Source organism: Amphiprion ocellaris, chromosome 9 (genome assembly GCF_022539595.1).
Source record: "Amphiprion ocellaris isolate individual 3 ecotype Okinawa chromosome 9, ASM2253959v1, whole genome shotgun sequence".
Classification (NCBI taxonomy): Eukaryota; Metazoa; Chordata; class Actinopteri; family Pomacentridae; genus Amphiprion; species Amphiprion ocellaris.
In genome coordinates, this window is record NC_072774.1 from 25,498,635 (window position 1) to 25,519,352 (window position 20,718).

Genomic DNA, 20,718 nt, shown 5'->3' on the forward strand with positions numbered 1-20,718 from the left:
CCCCAGTTCTGCCCAGGCTTTGTGCCTATCAGATGAACCCAGAGCAGTCAAGGAGTATCGCTACCCTGAGAAGCTGCCTGGCGAGCTGTACGATGCCGACACACAGTGCAAATGGCAGTTTGGGGAGAAGGCCAAACTCTGTACCCTCGACTTCAAGAAGGTAAAATTGATTTTGACTCCATTATGCGAACTCATGCAAATTAAAAAATGAATTTAAAAATCCCCACTCCGTGTCATGACTCTCTCAGGGGTTTCATCAGCACAGCCGCTGGAACCTGAAGTTAGCTTTTAAAAATCTGATGCATTGCTTCCCAGGAAAAACAGAGAAATAACTTGAGAGTGAGATGGGATGAATGAGGTAGAGGAAAAAAGGAAGAAAAAAGGAAAGAGGAAGGAAAAGAGAAGCTGATTCGGGTTACATGCCCTCATGTGCATGTATCTCTAACACACACATGCAAAGCAAACAGTGAGTTAAAATGCAGCCCATGAAATACTCACTGGGACTGATGACTAAATATACACTGGAGCGTTGCCAATGGGAATCTCTCCTTGTCACTCTCCCATTGTCTCATTACTGCTGAAGTTGCTGTTTGAAATACCCTGCCAGATTGTCCAGATAGGATTTAGATCATTTTGGTGTTAAATGATACTAAGATGTTTTAGATTTTTGGTGTTCTTGCTGCTGAATTAGAAATCTCCATGCATTCAAAAACAGAGCCAAAGTGTCCTTCCCCCCCAAAAAGACTCAGTGGATATTTACTTATTTTTCTTCAGATACTGGCAATTGAATTTATGTTGAGGCAATTCCTGCAAAGAGTTCATGTACTGTATAAAAGAATATAAGGACTCTATTAAGTGGACATCTACCCTAAGAACCCAGACTCTTCAACCGGTTACTAAACAAAACAAGTACAAAACACAGTGTTTCACAAAAGACATTCCCAGTAAAGTACACAATTTGAATTCATTATTAAAATTCAACAATATCCCACATAAGCATTTACATTACTCTCGATTGTGGACAAGTGTATCTGTCTGCATGCGAGTAATTTAATCTGTACACCACTTTATTGCTTATTATTTCAACAATGGTTTGACCAGTTTTCTTCCTGTAGTTTTATTTGCTGTTATGTCTTCAAGTGGGGCTGCACAGTGGCGTAGTGGTTAGCACTTTCGCCTTGCAGCGAGAAGATCCCTGGTTCGCGTCCCGGCTTTCCCGGGATCTTTCTGCATGGAGTTTGCATGTTCTCCCTGTGCATGCGTGGGTTCTCTCCGGGTACTCCGGCTTCCTCCCACAGTCCAAAAATATGCTGAGGTTAATTGATTACTCTAAATTGCCCGTAGGTGTGAATGTGTGAGTGATTGTTTGTCTATATATGTAGCCCTGCGACAGACTGGCGACCTGTCCAGGGTGTCCCCTGCCTTCGCCCGAGTCAGCTGGGATAGGCTCCAGCACCCCCCGCGACCCTAGTGAGGAATAAGCGGTGTATAGATAATGGATGGATGGATGGATGTCTTCAAGTGTAAGACATCATTGCAAAAAATGTCACAACTTAAACAGGATGTAGGTTTAATGTTTTCTAATACAGTAAATGCATTATTTGTTAAGTCTCCCTTTGCAGAAACTGGTTATATGAGATTTTAAGCAAGCATTTCTGGATTTTATTGTTCTTCAAGATAACCTTTGAGGGCTTTATTGAAGAGGATGGTGTAGTATGAAAACATACCTAATAAAGGGTCTGCACTTATACGGATACATAGCACCTTTTAACCCTAACAACAGGTTCTACCAAGCATTTCTCATTCACACACATACACACACACACACACACACACACACACACACACACACACACACACACACACACACACACACACACACACACACACACACACACACACCAATGGCAGCAGAGCTCTCATGCAAGGTGCTCACTTGCCATGGAAGACACAAGAAATAAACCACCAACCTTCCAGTTAGTTAACAATCTGCTCTACATCCTGGTAGCCATGGGTGAGGAACTGAGGTTCTATTTGGGTAATAAAATTTCACATTCCAGTGCCACAATTAGCTGGATTTGAACCTTTAATATCAGTACATGGTCTCCTCCTTTGCTCGGTTATCCAAACAGCTAAACTTACATGTATTGTTCAAACTTCAACACATGCTCATGCATCTGGTAGCAGCAAGGTGCACAGGACCCAGAACTCCCCAAGCAATCGTCATACTCACCGTCTGTCCAGGCACTTGTTGCTCATAAAAAGCACCAAAAGAATCAGTCTCAGCGGTGCAGCTCGTTGTGTAATGAATTCATATTTCATGTAACTTTTGGCAGGCGCTGTCAAGATAAGGTACCACTGGAGGAGACAGATGATACTCTCCGTGGTGTGTGGGGTTACAGAGAGATGGGTTACACTAAGAACAAGCTATGTTTTTCTTTCTACCTCAGATTCTATGGCACTCTGTCCATCATTTATCCATGTCTCTCTCTATATATATATACATATATATCTACTCCTGCTCTCTCTCTTCCATGTTAACTGCTACAAAAGGCCTGAGTTAGCAAAACAGCTGGACAAATAGGACTTGGGATAAAGTCCATGGTGGCTCTTGGCAGCAACAAGCTGATGCTGAGGAGTCTGTCAGCAACTGCGCTGAGTTGTCAAAATCTGATATAGTCATTTAGATAGTAACAGAGCAGACATGTTAAAAAGTAGCAGACCATGTTTCTCAGGCGATGTGTGCAGAGAAACCACCCGGTGTTCCCATCTGAGAAACAAAGCCATGACATCATGTAAGTTTAGTGAGGCAATTGTGCGCTGTTAGTGCTTTGTCTTTATGTTCTGTGGGTTTTTCACTTTTTCTAACCTGAAGAAGTGTTAGGTGAAGAAAATGCATAAAAAAGTACCCGTTCTTTTGTCATTCTGCAGCAGAGACAGTGCAGCAGCTGGACCAGATTCATGGATTTTTCCTCTTCTTTTTCTAAAAGTTGTTATCATAGCTACTGAAGCATGAATGTTTTGGAGATACGCGATTGCTGTGCAGTGATAGCCTGCCAGGAGATCATTATTCAGACTATCTCTATTCCAGCAAGTTTCCATCAGTACGTTTTTATAGCTCTCAAGAGACAAAATAACAATAAAATAACAATGCTATCATAATTTATTGTTCCTCCCACTGCTTGTTTTGTTTACAGCTGTTGTGAGCAGGATCCTGATCATCTCATTTTTGAAATGTGGAGCAAGAAAGCATATTCAGAGTATCATTTAAAATACCCTTTGCCGTCTTCTGATGTTGTTCCAGGATATCTGCAAGGCTCTGTGGTGCCACCGTGTTGGGAGGAAATGTGAGACCAAATTCATGCCAGCTGCTGAAGGTTCAGCCTGTGGTCCTGACATGGTGACTTAACATGTGTTTTATGTTTGTGTGTGTGTGTGCATGTGCGTATGCGTGTGTTTCTCTTTGCCACCTTAAGAATGGCATCACATGAGTGACATGGGAACCACTAACATCTATTGGACTGATTTATCCATCGCCTTTGAGGCAATTCAAGTGGTCATACCAAAGAGCAGCCAGCAGGAACATGTAGCAAGATACCTCCTTCTGCAGAATGTCATTAATCATGTTTTTGGGAAAAAAAACTAAACAAAACTTGCACATCTATTCAGGGGGTAGAGTTACCCTTTAATCATGCCATGAATGAGATAACCTTTGTTCCAATTTAGCTGAAGGAGCTAAAATGATGTTGTTGATACGCCTTGTTTTGTCGATTCAGGAGGGTTTTTTGTTTTGTTGGACTTTTGCCAGCACACTGTTCCATGGCAACATCACACCAAATAAATCCACAAATAAAAGGCAACAAACAAAACCCTCGAACAAAAACTTCTTTGCAGTTTAGTTGGAAAAAAAGACCTCCAAAATAGTAACACACCTCAAACAGGAACATTAAAAAGTGTCAGTTCTCAGATTCTGCTGTGCGAAGCCAATGAAATAATTGGATGTATTCTCAGTAATGTAAAGTTGGCCCAGCATTTTTTTGCTGTGTAACATTATCAACTGTGTATGTTATAAGAGGACAAGAGTTTGGAAAAAGAGACACACACCATACATTCCTCCTCCAAGGGATACTACAAACCTCTGAGCCAAGAAGCTGCAGCAGACAAAGAGCAATAGTAATTTATACAGGCCAGATTGATGTGGATACCATTATAAAAGTAGCATTTATTAAGTGTTATATAGTGCAAATACTTCAAGACAAAAGACTTGAACTGAGTGACACTGTACTTCCTTTAACTGTGTCTTTTTACACAACACTGTCCTTGTGTCCCAGCGTGCACTATTAAATTCACTTAGAAGCTAAGTGAAGAATCTGGAGCAGCTTTACCGTGTTTTAGATTTGAGTTCAGTTGAGTATAGTGTGAATAAAATCCCTCTTTTTGACAGAGGTACCACACTCCCCTTCCATTATTTTACCTCAAGGAACAGCTGCAACGGGTTTGTTGCTGATGTGGCAGAAATATACCATTGGGGATGTGGCCAAAAAGCAATCTTTGCTCTTTATTTATTCTTTGTTTCTTTCGAGATGACTCCCCCACAAAGGCTCTCGCTCTCTCTCTCTTACCCGGACTCCCCTGACAGCCCCTCATCGACATTTGCTTCTCAATATATTGAACTTGATGGTTTAATCTCGCCCTCTCTCCCTCCACGGGACAATTAGCTGAACACAAACAATGACAGGCTCACATAGGAATCTGTGGCACTCAGCCGCAGGGGGAAAACTGAGGGGAAATCAGCTGTTCTAGTTCTTAGTCAAGGACCATGAGATTATTTGGAGAGGTGTGTGCGTGTGTGCGTGTGTGCGTGTGTGTGTGTGTGTGAGTGCAGGCACAGTGAGAGCAATAACAGCTGAACATATGTCCCCTCTATCAGCACTCATGAATGCATGAATGATTGGATTGTTTGCATACTGTGTGTGTTTATGCGTCTACTCCAAGGTGTTCAGTTGCGCGTATTTTGACTGATGTCTTTTTGACATGTACAAATCCTGCTGAACACTGTACCAGGAAGCAGCTTGTGACATAATGTTGCTATAAGTAAGTCTAGATCACAGAACATTTAGAGATGATGAGTGAAGCACGTCTCATTTTGGAACTTGCAATTGGTTTGTTGGATAATGGTGCAGTCTTTTTGAGGTACATACAGCAAATTTACTTGATTCAGGAGCATGAGACACGCTTGCCCTGTAGGATGTTCCATGATCTCATGCAGCACAGTCTAAAAAAAACAGTATTTACATGATTTAGTTTAATATTCCTCCTCTGTTTTTCCCGGTTGCCTCATGGAACACGTTTGACAGTGTTCATCATCAGAAAGCTGCTTTGTTAGTGTGGCTCTGATGCAGAGGGGTGTGGATTCTGTGGAGGTAATTGTGCACCACAGTGAAGTCCCTCTCTGCAGGGTGAAAAGAAGCAACTGGTGGCATTGTGTGCACACGGCTCTCTGCACACTAATCAGCCCAAAAGAATGAGAGGGAAATTCTCAATTTGGAAGAACATGGGAAGAACTTTGAAACACGGGTAGTAAAAACCCGGCTCCAGGTTTAGGTTTAATCCAAACATTAATACAAATAAATAAGTCACAAAAGGAAAATGCTCCACCCTTACAGTTAATTTGCACTGGAAAGGAATCAAATTATCTCAGTCCTTTGGCAGATATTTATTCTTTTGTCTCATGTTATTTTGTTTTGATCAGGAAAAAATTACTACTTTATCAGTTTGTTGATTTTTGGCAACAGTATTTCAGTCTGTTTAGTGCTTTTTTGTTCCTTTTAAAAATGTTTTTGCTGCTTTTATGAACAAAATATGGTAATGGGGGAAAGCAATGGTGTATATAGTACATGGCAAGATGAAATGCAGAGGTGACAGTACAGCACAATGTTACATATACAGTATTATTTCACTGCAGGAGAGGAGACAGACATGAGACATTTTTTCCACATTTCAGCCATGTTTGGCATAGTGCTGTTAATTGTAGCTGATGACAGTTAAAGGTAGAAAACGTCCAAAACGCACCACAACCGGAGTTTCACTGATAGACTGAAAGCATGTAACAAGGAATGGACCACAGCCTATTGGCTCCTCTGTGATCAGTCAAGAAGATAAAAGGCTGAGTTCATTGGAAAGTCTGTATGATGTATGACACTTTTATGTGTGTTTGGGCCTCCAGTCTTCTCTGCATCCTTTTCTTTCCCTCTTATTGTTCCTCTTTCTTTCTGTTCAGTGGTGTCGTAGGGGCCAATGTGTGAAGCAGGGCGACGAGGGTCCGAGGCCTCAGCATGGACACTGGTCCGACTGGTCATCCTGGTCCAGCTGCTCTCGAAGCTGCGAAAGTGGAGTTACCTATCGGGAGAGGCAGTGCAACAACCCCAGGTGCAGAAACACACAATCACACAACTGATTACCAAAACAGAACTATTGAGATCACATCAAATATATCATCGTTTGACACTTCTGACTACAATTTAGAGAGATTTATTAAGTGATGATGTTTGGTGCAGAGTTGGTCTGTAGTGTCTGTGATGGCTGGAAGAGAGGCCAAGAGTATATTAAGACGTGATTAAAATAGTGACGATCACTCACATGAGTCTGTCGCTTCATCGCTTATCTGCTCACTTAGTCCACTACTCATCAGTCACTCAGGATTATTTGCACTGTCAGTCAGTCAAGGGGCCTCCATCCCAAAAGACCTCCTCTTTATCATGTCATGCCAAGATCCTGACAAGTGGTGGGCTAAATTAGACAGAGAGTGATGAGGAGAGAGAGGGGGGAGAGGAAAAATCGTGGTGGACAAAGACAGCAAAGGGGAATGAAGCAGGAAAGAGAGAGAGGAGGGGGGAGTGAGGAGAGATGAGAGAAGAGGGATTAAAAAAACGAAAAGATGAAATGCAGAGATATGAAAGGAGAGAACCTGAGAGCGAGAGAGAGATAAGTGACAATGTGATTGGAGGGCTTATAGAAGGTCTAATTGTCCCGTGGAAGGGATTTTTAGGAACTTAGCCTGAGGATATACACCTGCGATTGGAGAAGCGTTCACAAAGGCACACTCAGACTCACATATAGAGGGAAGCATATTCATGCATTAGTCATGAGCGGACAATGACATACAGTGTTCTTTGTAATGGAGAACTTTTGCTCACTATGCAGATCAAAAGCAACTTAAGTGTTTTCCTCCTCATGAAATGAATTATGTCAGTACTTTGCACTTCATTAATGTGTTTGCTGTGTGTCAACACATCTGAGCGCACATTGAAAAAGAAACCAGGATTTTAACATCAAGGAAAGTCAAGGAAGTACTGAAGATTATCATGAGTATGATGCAACAAATGGAAAACTGTTACATGACTTGTGTTTCCATCCATCTTTGCAGGCCTATGTATGGAGGGAAGTTCTGTGAAGGCTCCTCCAGGTCGTACAAACTTTGTAATACTGTGGATTGTCCCTCCGACACCGTTGACTACAGAGCGCAGCAGTGTGCTGAATATAACAGTAAACAATTCAGAGGGTGGTTCTACACCTGGAGACCATACACTCGTGTGGACGGTGAGACACATGTTGATTTTATAAATTGTCAAAAGAGAAATTTAGGGTTGCTTTTTCCAGATAACAATGCAATGGCCTCTGCCGTTATTTTTCTTTTATTCCAGATCAAGATGTGTGTAAGCTGTACTGCTTCGCTGAAGGTTATGATTTTTTCTTTGCCTTGGCCAGCAAAGTTAAGGATGGGACACTTTGCTCACAGGACAGCTCCAATGTCTGCATTGATGGACTGTGTGAGGTAATGTTGAGTACTGATTGAACATTTATTTTATAGTGTATGTACTTAGTTCTACATTTTTTGTGTAATGATTTTGAGTGTGAAGTCTTTGAAGTTGAGAATGGATTTAAGAGTAGGAACACCAACCTTTGTTGCCCTGCTGTGTCAATACTTCTTAAACTGTCATGAAAAATAAAATGCCAGCCTGTCACCACTTACAGAATAAATGTTGGTAGTTTTCAGCTGCTGTCATCTGTTCCGTAGTGTGATGTAATCTTGCATGTTATGCATATAATCTACCTTGTCGTCAAAAGCAATGATGCTTTTCCTCCACAGAGAGTGGGCTGTGACCGTGTTTTAGGCTCCACAGCTGTGCCTGATGCTTGTGGGGTGTGTAAAGGAGATAATTCCACCTGCAAGATCTACAAAGGGCAGTACACAAAGCAGCATTTTACAAACCGTGAGTCATACTGTCTAAACTATTAATGTCACTGGTTGTGGTGAAACATTTTTAAAAAGAAGGAATTTGTTCCTTTGTCCCAAATATTGATTGCATTTTCCTGCTCATGCACATAACCCTAACATTGCTATTAATATGCTTTCCTTTAGCATTATTAGAATTTTTCCAGCATTTAATGCTTGTTTAAAGTTTGTCTCTCTTTGTCAGAGTACTATGGGGTGGTAACCATCCCACCTGGAGCTCAGAGTATCCGTGTGGTGGAACTAAATACATCCAGCTCCTACTTGGCAATCAGGGACACCCAGAGACACTATTACCTTAACGGCCACTGGACAGTTGATTGGCCGGGACGACACGCCATTGCTGGAACTATCTTTGAGTACAAGAGACCTTATAACAGACCAGAGAGCCTGATATCAGCCGGACCCACCAATGAGACACTGATCATAGAGGTGAGCAATTGATATCTTTGCCCAATTTGGTTCTTTTTAAATATATTGCATAAGATCTCCCTCTCCTTTGTTGTTCCTTTATGATCTACTTCATTCATAGTTGCCTACTGAGATTTTTCTTTTAGATATTGTTACAGGGCTGGAATCCAGGCGTGCGTTGGGAATATACTCTCAAGAGAACTGATGACAAAGTGATGAAGAATTACATCAAACACAGTTATACATGGGCCATCATACGCTCCCAGTGCTCAGCGACGTGTGCCGGAGGTACGAGCAAACATGCAGACAATGAAATTCAAATATATGCATCTCTTTGTTAAGAAAAACTTGAGTTTACTGCCAAAGATAAGATCCAGTTCTGAAATTAAGATATTTCACAGTTGGGTGGACTGATGAAAAAGGACCTTAATCTGGGCCAGACTGTAGATTAAGAGGGCAGTTTGTAGATCAATAGACAAGCATCTGAAGCTCAGTCTGGCCTCTCTGACCTATAATAAGGCTTTTAGCTGCAGGTTAAATGGAGAGAAGAGCATTCCCATCATTACTGAGAGGACATTAGAGGCTCTTGTTTGGAACTGGTGGGTCCTCTTCTTGTTCTACTGGACACCTGCTATTACACTCACACTTGCACAGCAAGAATACACATGCATGTCTGCAACCGACAGCCTTTGCCCCAGCAGAGGCCTGGTATTAAACCAGTACACACACACACACACACACACACACACACACACGTACTCACACACACACTCACACACATGCACACACACTCACACACATGCACACGCACACAAAGGCAGGTAATTTGTGGCCAGAAGTTACGGCACAAAGGTGTGTATGTGTGCATGTCTATTCACGTGTATTCACTCGTGCACATTTCTCTTTGTGAGTGTACACATGGGTGGACTTGTGCATGTGCGCTTGCTTTGCCTCATGAGTGTGAACAAAGCCCCCAGTGTAGAATTCCTATTGATTGACCCTGCAGGTTAAAGTTCCCCACCCTGGTCTGCTGTGGCCCACCCTATCCACCTCCACCTTTCTTGTGTCCTGATTGTAGGTCATGATGGGTTGGGGGGGGGGGGTTGTTTGCTTTATTAAAGAGTGTGACCGACTGACTGACCTGCATGAGCTGAGATGTGCAGGTTGGCCATGCTTAAGGCCAAATAACAGCCAAAGGATCTGTTAACCTGGCATTCAAGTTTCACATAAATCAAACAACACAGATCAGCATTTGTGCAAGATGTTTGTTTTTGTTTTTTTAATTCAACAAACAAATGAATTCAACCATCTGTTAAAGTGTGACTGAGTCAAAATCATTTCTTTGCACGTGCAGATGGAGGTGTGGCAAAAAAAAGCACGTTTAAACACCCATCAACCTTCCTTTCCACTCTCCTCAAGGGTGTTTTAGTGTCAGCGTGGAACATATTGCCTTCACGTTATTAAAAAAAGTGTCACATAATCACATACATCCACATGCATGTTAAGTGCAAACATTTCACTCAGCATTCTGACTTAAATTCCAGATTGTTTTCGTCAAAGTGCTGCTTCCAAGATATGCAGAAGGAAGAACTGCATGAACCTGCAGTTTTGTTTTACTGTTATTTTAGTCAACTCAGAATGAAGAGTGTGTTCTTCTTTATAGATGATATACCTGAATTTGTTTACTTATAACCCTCGCAGGCCAAATGAACACAAAGACAGCGTGTTACAGAGACTTGAGAGTTCAGGTGAACATGTCATTCTGCAACCCCAGATCAAGACCAGCTACTGGACTGATACCCTGCAACACCCAACCATGTCCTGCCAGGTCAGACCCTCCTCACTTTTACATGTCAGTGGTGTGTTTGCTTGTCATCAAGTCGAGTTATCTAGAAATGTTAGTGCAGTTACTCGATTGTTTTGAGACAGATTTTTACCACCACATTCCTTTTTAGCCAGACTAGTGGCGTAGCTCTACCTAAACCAATATCTGGTGGTCAATCAGCCTATGATTTTGATCTAGAGTGAAAAATCTCAACAACTGATGGATGGATTGCTGATAAATTTTGTACAGACAATCATGGTGTCCAGACAGTGAATCCTATTGACTTTGGCCCATGAAGTTGACATTTAGTTGTAGTTCTGATCTGTAGTTTTCAGCTAGTAGAAAAACAGCTTTGGACCATTAAAACCAGCTCAGATATTCACATTCCCCTCAGAATGAATTGTAAATACGTTGGTTATTCCTTGACTTTTCATCTAGCGCCACTATCAGATTAAATTCTATGTTGAAAAATGGTCTTTTCTTGGGGTTTATGATTAAATACCTGCAAAAGTTGTTGACATACACCGTCTCGACTGTGCTTTGTGTATGGTGGTACTTTATTAGATACTTTATTAGCCTGCTAACACACTAAACTTAGATGGCCAGTGTGGTAAATATTACACCTGCTTAATGTTAGAATTTTCAGGATAAGCATACTAACAGTTCTATAGCCTGACCTCATACTGGATTTTTGGGGCAAATCCCAATTTTAGGGAGTCAGGAATTCTGATATTGATATATTGGTCGATGCTGCTTTTATATATGCATTTCCTATCTTAAAGTTATGATGGGGTCATTGTTTAGTAACTATCTATTTTGCAAAGTAGTTAGCAATGTACTGTGTTCACAAAACTTGATTCTGTACCACCATCTGCTCAACTGTGATGCTACACGTGCTGCAGACAGTGCTGAGGGTATTATATTGTTTCTAAATGACCCCAAACATCTTTTTTCTGTATTATGCTCTGTAAAAGAAAGTTTTCATATTTGCATGTTTTGACAGCATATATGCCAATATTGATTTATTTACGAAGGGTCATTATCAGCCAATAATGTGGGCTGACCTCAAGACATTTAGCTCAAAGTCTATACAGTCTCACAGAGCAGCTAGCACGGCTGTGGATTCTTGCTAAGATGAGTTTATGTGCTTAAACCTCACAGCTCATGAACTGAAACCTCAGCGCAGTCAGTAATAGTTTGTGAATGACCCCATCAATATATCTCCACTCTGCTTTTAACAGGCTCTCAGTATGGACATCATTAAAAATGGTATTTGAACTGTGCAGACATTTCCTCATAATTTCCTAATACATACTTTGGATGGAAAACGACACAATGTTTGGCCCTTTTAGGCTGCCAGACTTCAGGGTATGTCTGTTATTCAATTGTTCAATCGACATATCTTGGAAGGGCTATACAGCGCACTGAAGGCTATGCAACAGCCAAAAATGTTGTTGGCTCTCACAGCTCAACATTTTGTACATGTATGGTAACGTATTGAACTTAGGGAGGCAGATGATCAGTTTCAGAACCACCAGGCAAATAGATTTATATCTGTTCAGGCTCAGTATGTGAGTGAAGAGATTATCTTGTGGACAGCGTTCTTCTCTGCTCTGTTTTCCCGTGTGTCTCCCATTAACACTTCTCAGGTGAAGTCTTTTGTCTTTCTGCCTTCTGTCCTTTTCACCTTCTTCCTTTTTCACTCCTCCTGACTGCCATGTGTTTTTGGTCTGCAGCACCTACACATCTGTTCTGTAATTTCTTGACATGCAGTGTCAAAAGAGCTGTTTATTGGTTGAGTCAACTCTGTCGAACTTCCCACACTATCTCCTCATAATAAGGCGAATGAAGGGTGTCAGGCAGCGCTGGCTCTAGTCTCCACCCAGCCCACTAAAGCACCTGTTCTGTGATGATGACATTTTTCTATCATGAAAAATAACTTACATTTTAGCTAAAAAATGTGTGAGACACGGGGAAGTAAGGGAAGTTCCACTGGACATTCTGTTCATGTCTTCGTCCAGTTCAGCAGGATACCTCACCGACTGTCAGGAATGGTTAGTTGCTGTGTTTGCTAAATACAGCAGGCCAAGGGCTTATAAAGTTCTTCACATGGAGCATCACTGTGGGACCCCAGCTCATGAGAAAGCACTCTGGTCCGCTCCGGTCATATCAGGACCCACCTATAACATTTTTGTTTGTACATGTGTACTGCACTGGTGTATGCAAAATACACAGCCAGTTTATTTGGTTGGACATGTTGTTTCACATCAAAGCTCTGATGATCAAAACATATTTTCCCACAAGGTTGCACTAGATACAGGCCCAAGACTAATTTGTATTTGAGAAGTAGGAAACGTTATCATATGTTGAAGATCACTTCCAGATTGCTGTGTGCAAGCCGGCGTTTCCAGATGTTGTAAAATGTCACCCGTGTCACCTTGAGTGGCAAGAACATTTTGCTATGATGTATGACAATAACATGCAGCGAGAGTAGAAGCAAGATCCAGTAATGATTGCGTGGTTTCAGGGTGTGGCTCTGTGGGACCTTCACTGAGCTCAATTGGTTTGGTCACTGTCTGTTGCCCTGGCACTCAGGAGCAAGGCAGAGGATCAAAGATCAGTCAGTGTGGTCTGATGCTGGACATCATTGGGAGTGGTTTGCCTGTTGACAAGCAGAACATGTATGAACACACACAAGGGAAATGTCCCTCCCTTGTCTTGTGCTGCTCTGGACACTGTCATGTAGGGTGAAGCCCAGGCCAGAAAACATATCAGTAAAAGACACTCCAGGGATAACAGTGGTTTTTATGGAGAGGGAGTCTGAGGTTTAGTTGATAAGGATAAGGTTTTGTTAAAAAAAAAAAAAAAAAAAAGCATTTTGTCTTTAAAGCTAGGAATTTGCATCTAATACTCTAAAAATATGTACACAACGGGGTAATGGAGACAAATCATTACAACAGGTTAGAGGCTACAGGATTTCTAAGTACCAGTCAAAGCTGTGCAGTAACTAAATGAGATCCAGTTTGTCATTCCTACGACAGCTGCTGCTGAGGTATTACTTCCCCTGAGCACATTAGTAGTTGGAGTATTAATTTCTGGGATATCATACAGACGTGATCTCTTGGGCCTTCAGTACTCCGGTAACTGAAGAAGATTACCAGAGCAGCATATAGCGAAGATAAATGATGGTTTCCTCTCTAATATCTACCAATTCTGAACCAAAACAGAGGCTAGGTCTGGTTGTCAGTGGTGAGGAACCTTCTCCCATTCAGTATAGTCCACAATTACTATAGAATGCATGAGTAAGATTCACAGAAAATGAAAGGTTGAGTTGCCTTTTCTGCCTAAACTGTGTTTAAACAATAGAATTTATCACCTCTTCTAAGTGCTATTCACTTCCTCTGTGCTTTTGTTGTTCATTCAGTTATTACCCAAGAACAAAACAGTCCAATCTGTAGTATCAATTCAATGCCACATTTACCGTTGACATTTTTTTTATAGACACTATGGACAGCCTCAAACCAAATGGAGGATCTTTCTTGCACATGAAAACCGCTGCTAAACACTTCTTTGCAGACAAGAACATTTACAACTGGGAGCTTCTGCCACTACACAGATAATGCAGGACAGTTACAGAGTTGAGTAGATGCTTGTCTTTCTAGGAACAACAAGAGACTTTGTTTAGAGGCTTTTGACAGCTGCTGTTGAGGCATCAGTTCCTCTGTGCCTCTATTCTAAGTATTCCCATGTACACTCTTAGCAATGGTCTGAAATATCAGCCAAATACTTGCAAATGAATGGGACACTGCTGACAAGTTGGACTTTGATTTATGAGCAGAGAGTGGGTTTAGCTGAGATACTGACCTCATCTCGGTAAGTGTTGCATGTACATGTTCAACGTTTTTGGGCATTAGAAATACTTTGATCACTCTTATTCAGACAGACTACAGCCTAGTTGCATCGTTGTTTCTGGAGATTAGTGTTCAGACATTTTAAATGTTTAGGAATAAATGAAATACAACAGTGTCGGAGACCACCAAGTGATGTATCAGGAACACTACGAAAAATCTGCGGTTCATGTAGTGATGTACAGGTTTTTCTGTGCTTGTTTGCATAAAATATAATGTAGCATATACACTGAGTCATGGTGTATGATGGTTGTGTTGATGCCAAGAGCAAAATGAATAGCCATCAGCTGCTGTCTGGCAAACACACACATTCACACTCAGGGAGAAGACAGGGCAGGGCAGCAGAGAAAGAGTCGCAGTGTCAAGTTACTCTGAAGCTCACTTCCATCCAAACTTTCTCACCCTCTCATTAGGACAATTTCAAGTGTCCCTACTGGACCCCACCCCAAAATCAGTGCAGGCTAAAACCACAATAATCTACAAGCGCTAATGCATGTAGAATTATCCATTATTCTGTGTCTGTCACTCTTCTGCTCAGTGCTTTTCTTTGGAATCCCCCCTTTTGCTTATGAGACAATCTCTCAATCTTTATTGCATTGGTGGTGTCCCAACACCAGCAAAGAAACCCCACATTTCAAAAAGATTTTCTCAGGGATACAGTATTATACAGGGCACCAACATTATGTAATCTGCTCTGAAATCATGGAATCCTGATTACATTACCATCTATCTCATGTTTTATAGTGACCAACAGCTGTTCAAAAGGGGATTTTTCCTCTGCATAGTCGTGTCACTGCCTGAATATTTCCTTCTTGCTCAGTTTGTCTCCATTTTGGAACAGGTATCATTGGAAAATGCTGCATGATGACCACAGAGCTGTCTCATATTCACTGACATAAAGTAGTGATCGCGTTGACAGGAAATATATAAATAAAGGTCCTCAGAAGAGGGGGCCATATCCTCCAGAGCTTTGTTAGGTCAGACGTTTTAAGTAATCATGTCATGTTTGTGGTTCATTGTGTCATCATGTGTGGCAATATGTTGTATATTATGCAGTCATACCCACTTTGTTTTCACTATTATATTCAAGAGAAACTGGGGCTGTGAGCTCAGACACCACTGCCAACTGTACAGATGATTCCCACCCAGGCAAAAAAAAAACCACTGTGAGCAGTTTGGATAAAAAGGTTCACCAAATGTTATGTTAGGAACGCTACCACTGCACTCCACCTGCTGTCTACATTATTAACTGTAGGACACTATTTGTGTAATTACTGTTACCAAGGATTTTTAAAAATACAACACAAAGTTTTAGTTACTTTATGATGTTGAATTAAAGCTCACATTTTAACAAAGAAGCTTCCACACTAGCTGTCAAATGACACGATGACGTAAGGGTAGTGAAAAGCTCTCAACAGAGTCCAACTTACTTGTTTTTTCCAAAGCTTTCAAGCACATCTTGTGGCTTTCCTCAACAGATGGAGATGCTTACTTTTGTGTGGATGGTTTAATTGCTATTGCATGGTTGGAATGTCAAATTATCACCATCTGACAACAGACAACAAAATAAGAGAAACAGTAGAAAAAATGCTTTACAACTTACAATGTGCCACAAATGCTGGTAAAAAAAATAAATGTTTTCTTGTTCTTGTTTTTTTTCCCCAAGCTAATCTGCAGCTTCCACTATGTGTTGAGGTGACAAATGTGACAAATCACAAATAAGTTTCAAATCGATGCATATTTGCCATTATTTTTTACTATTAGTCAATCCATCATATATTACATGGGGCAGGACTTGTAACCTTAGCAACTTAGAAAATGGAGAAGCTTCAGACATGTTGTGAAAAGATCATATTTTAACCACAGACTTTCTATAAAAGACAGAAGGAGCCACCATGATGTCAGCCATTGGTGTGGTGACTGGTGTGCAGCCTCTAATTTTGTACTTGGCTGTCTACACATTGGTCTTTTGACAACAGATGCAACAAGTAATTGGTGGATCTGAATAGCAAACCTGAGGACGCAGTAGTGACCTGTCAATCACAAGGTAGCCCTGCCCAAAAACATACCCTGTTTTATCATCTATTTTACTCAAAATGAGATGAAAATCATGCCATATCCAAAAAGTCTCGAGACCAAGGCCATTGACTCATTTGGAAAAAAATTAGTAAGGTAGCAGATCAAGGGAGAAATATAAGGTAATTTTCTTATAGACTTCTATACAATCCATATTATTTTTTATAACCAGAGGAGTTGCCCCCTGCTGGTCATTAGAAAGAATGCAGGCACTTCCTCTTATCAGACAAAGAGATTCTATCTATCTTCGATATACAGTCATATACAGAAGTCATGCTATTTTCCAACTATAACCATATAATTTTGGTCCTTAAACTTAGCCAAATTTCTAGAATGTAGTTATCATTCTGAAAATGTCAACCAAAGCACAACATTTCCATAACCCTAATCACAGTTTTGGTGCTGATACCTAACCAAACAATGAGCCAATGAAACTGAAAGTCAATGAGTATCACGGATGTCTCAATCTTTCCTTTCTTTCTTTCAAAACCAACTTAAATTTACTGTGAACTGTACATGAGAATGTAGTTTAGATGTAGAAGAATGTGATTTTTGAGAGATAGGGTTGTCTAATTACTATGCATTGAATAGACTTTTCTAGCAACAGGCATGTTGACCTGTCAGGTAGAATTAATAACATTTTTAATGCTGCATTGAATTGCAGCATTAGCTGTGTACACATGAGAAACCAACGAGAAACATGCATGGAAAGAAGTATGTATGTTATTGATACTGTAAGTTCAATGGAATTTAACTTGGCTCTATGTGTTACTAGTTTCCCCAGCTAATGAAAATGCATTTACTTGCCAAGGGGGAGCATGAAGTTTCTTTGGGTATCCAAACAAGACATGGTAGAAAATGGCAGAATAAGCTTAATAAAAGTTTTGTGACTTATTTTAGGACTGAGATTTAATAACAAATTTAATGCACTTATTAAATGTCCGTTGTCTATCAAAACAAGATTTAATAAATGGCCTAAACAAATCTGTTTTTGTCAGTTACGTTCTTTTAAAAATCAGATAACACAAATTGACATTACTACATATGAATACTGTATGTTATGAACCATAATGTAGTGTATTATGTTTCTATGCCACGCTTACAGTGGAAAATTCAATTGTGCTTCTATTGGTAAATGGATCATTGTGGAGTCAGGAAACTAAACATTTCAGGAGAAATAAGGGCATTTATCCAGGTTCTACCCTCAGTTTCTGTCTGTCTGTCAGTCTGTCACACACAGAGTCATCAGGTGAAACCTTAGAGGTCATCGCTGAGACCTTTCTGTCCAACCTCTCACCCGTCCACGTACACTCAGTGCTGTAAGACCCCCAGCTGCAGTGTCCATTACCTGGGTGGCTTCAGGCTCGGCTGTAAACATACATCTAATGGCCTCCACACTTTGATGTGGTGTTTTTTTCTCCTTCTTCTGTGTGACCTGTCCAACCATGTCTAACCCTGCACACACACTCACACAGAGACACACACACTGGTACCACCAAGAAGCCAGCCAAGGATAGCTGTCAGTCAGTCTAAGTTGTGCGCTTCCAATCTCTCAACAGAGATTTGTGAGGCTGTGGCTGTATGACAAACACTCTCTGCACGCTCTGTCTGCATCTCTGTCTGTCTCACTGTCTGCATCTTTAAAAAGTCATTTATAAATGTGTTCACATTCACAGTCTGCCTCTCTCTGATAAACACCAGCACAGCTACTCCTCTGCTCACTCGTGGTTATCTCAGGAAGTGGATGTTCCTCTCTGATATTTCTTTCCACTTTCTTTCCACACCATTGTCCTATCAGCATTTTAGTCACTAATGGATTTGTGTGTTTATACTGAGCTGAAGAAGCGGTGTTAGTAGTGGCTGTAAAGTAATCTCACAACAGTTTACACTCTTGTCTGGGCCCTATCTCCTTCATTATCTACAGCTGGACTGGCTTAGATGTGCATGTTCAGGCGTGTGTCTTTATATATGTGCATTAGAGGAACCCTGTATTTTCAAGAGTGTTTTGATAGATAATTTAGATTATGTAAGAATTTGGACAAAGCAACACTTGCATAAATCACCAGTGTTCAGAGTCAAAAGTAAACACTAGAAGCGATAGTTCTAGTTTGACAGCAGAATATCTGAAATCATACTAATAATATTTTAATCAATATTTTCCCCATTGTATTCAGTGTAAACCTCCAGGCTGCTTTCCTTTCTCCACTACAATGCACAGTGTTGTGAGTTCCCATGTTCACAAAGCGCCTCTGTTCATAACATGCATGTAATAAGTGCAACATATTGGTCATTATGTGTGGCTTCATGCATAACCTGTGAGCTGAGACAAAACACGTGTTGCATCGACCAAAACATTCACACTGGACTAGACTTGCTGGCTGTGGTCATCAGTCCATCTCTGCATGTCATACTATTCTGAGGCCACGTAGTTATTTCATTTTGCTGCGTCTGCACCTAGCGAGTTGGACCAAACATGCATTACATCATGGAAAAAGGTTTCCGATGCCCACTACATTTAGAGCATGATATCATTCTGTCTTGGAGTGAGCGTACACTGATATAGGCAAAAAAAAAACAACTCACACACACTGACATATACATGTGAAAGTTCAAGCACACACATGCAGTGGCAAAGCCGTAAACACTGGTCAGAGGTTATTTAATGCTCCCAGTGTGCATCCAGACAGCGTCATTTAAACCACAAAGGCCATCTGACATACTGTCCACTGGATACCTGATCCTTGTGCTTCTGTCCAGACAGAGCAATGCTGACTCATCTGTCAACCAAACGTACTGATAGATCTCAAGATGGTCTAAACTTGATACGACATTAATCAGCATATTAAGTCAATGGTCATTCCTGTGAAGTCATTACTTTGCACGTAAATACGCTTCGGTATTATTTAAGCCCTAATGCATCATCTTTTTAATCCACCATATTAAATTCAATAAATCATTTGCCCACTGTAGGTCATGTGGCTATATTTTACTTTTCTGTGCAGAAATTGATATCTGAGCTGTAACTAAATGGTGTAAGAGAGCCAAAACAATATGTCATTAGGTATACTAATATGAACGTAGACATACTTCCATTTCAGTTAACCTAGACAAAATCATATATATCACTTCATAGAAATCTTGCACAGTATATTAGGTGGAATATTTATGGATATACATATAATAAAAATACATAATATATTGAATTTCCTGCCTCTTGAAACCTACAATGTGAACGTAGTGCACTCAAATATATCTCACAATGTTTCTCTGAATATTTCTGTGATTTGAGTCGGTCGTCTGCTTGCATTTATCTCTGTATTTAATGACACCATGAAGGTGCAGCTCCTATTTCTTTGCCAAATGCTAATAAATATCATGTCGGCATGTTAAATACGTTGCATGTATATGTTGGTTAGCAGTTTGAACTAAACAGCCGAATAGAAACTTTCATCTCTACATTTCCCTTATCCAAATCATCCTCTGATGACACTAGAGTGTGTATCTTCCCTCTGACAAGTCATGACATATATCAGACCAGATGGATTTTCTCCCTCTATATTTATTTAGATTCAACAGTGCATGTATAATGCCCTTTAGAGCTTCACTCTCCTCATTCACCTTATACAACATTCCAAGCAAGTGATGCACCCAAATTACTGCAAATAAAGTTTAGACTGCTAATATACACAACTCAGTGTGCTGACAGCAACATTTTTGGGTGTTTGGGGTAGATCTTAGGAGGCTGGGTGGGTACACTGGGGTGAAGTTAGGGAGAAGAAGACAAAGTGTGTGATGAGAGATTGAGCTGCCTGCACCGAGAGATTGGGGTCACTTGGAATAGATGCAACAAGGTTTTTAGGAAGAGAGAAAACTTAGGGATTAGGCAACTTAAGACATCAGGGTGAGGTGTTTAAAAAAAAAACACTATAAAGTAATATCAACTAACAGTCCTGAAATGTGGCGCAATATCATAAAGGTTGCTTGATATATATCTCAAACAATACAAGTTTTTTGTTTTTTGTTTTTTGTTTTTTTGCAATTTCCAACATATTTCTTTGGAATGTTCAGTGCAAATGGAGGTAATTATTTAAAGAAATATGTGGTGATGTTTAGTTTTAGTAGTGATGAGGGTTGAGTTTGGGCAAGCAGAGGGTTTTAAGTTCTTGCAGTGGGGTTTAAGTTACAGTTTAAAAGCCTGGTGTTTC

The 20,718-nt window shown here is 40.6% G+C and overlaps 1 protein-coding gene across 1 annotated transcript in view; it reads left to right on the forward strand.

Moving 5' to 3' along the window:
• LOC111573421 (A disintegrin and metalloproteinase with thrombospondin motifs 16) overlaps positions 1 to 20,718 on the forward strand; it is a 53,817-nt gene that overhangs the window by 28,050 nt on the left and 5,049 nt on the right. The window contains exons 10-18 of the mRNA XM_023277567.3: positions 7 to 160; positions 3,305 to 3,400; positions 6,281 to 6,429; positions 7,427 to 7,599; positions 7,704 to 7,834; positions 8,150 to 8,273; positions 8,481 to 8,725; positions 8,851 to 8,992; positions 10,406 to 10,532. Coding sequence (XP_023133335.2) covers positions 7 to 160; positions 3,305 to 3,400; positions 6,281 to 6,429; positions 7,427 to 7,599; positions 7,704 to 7,834; positions 8,150 to 8,273; positions 8,481 to 8,725; positions 8,851 to 8,992; positions 10,406 to 10,532 — 1,341 coding nt within the window. The remainder of the gene's footprint in view (positions 1 to 6; positions 161 to 3,304; positions 3,401 to 6,280; positions 6,430 to 7,426; positions 7,600 to 7,703; positions 7,835 to 8,149; positions 8,274 to 8,480; positions 8,726 to 8,850; positions 8,993 to 10,405; positions 10,533 to 20,718) is intronic.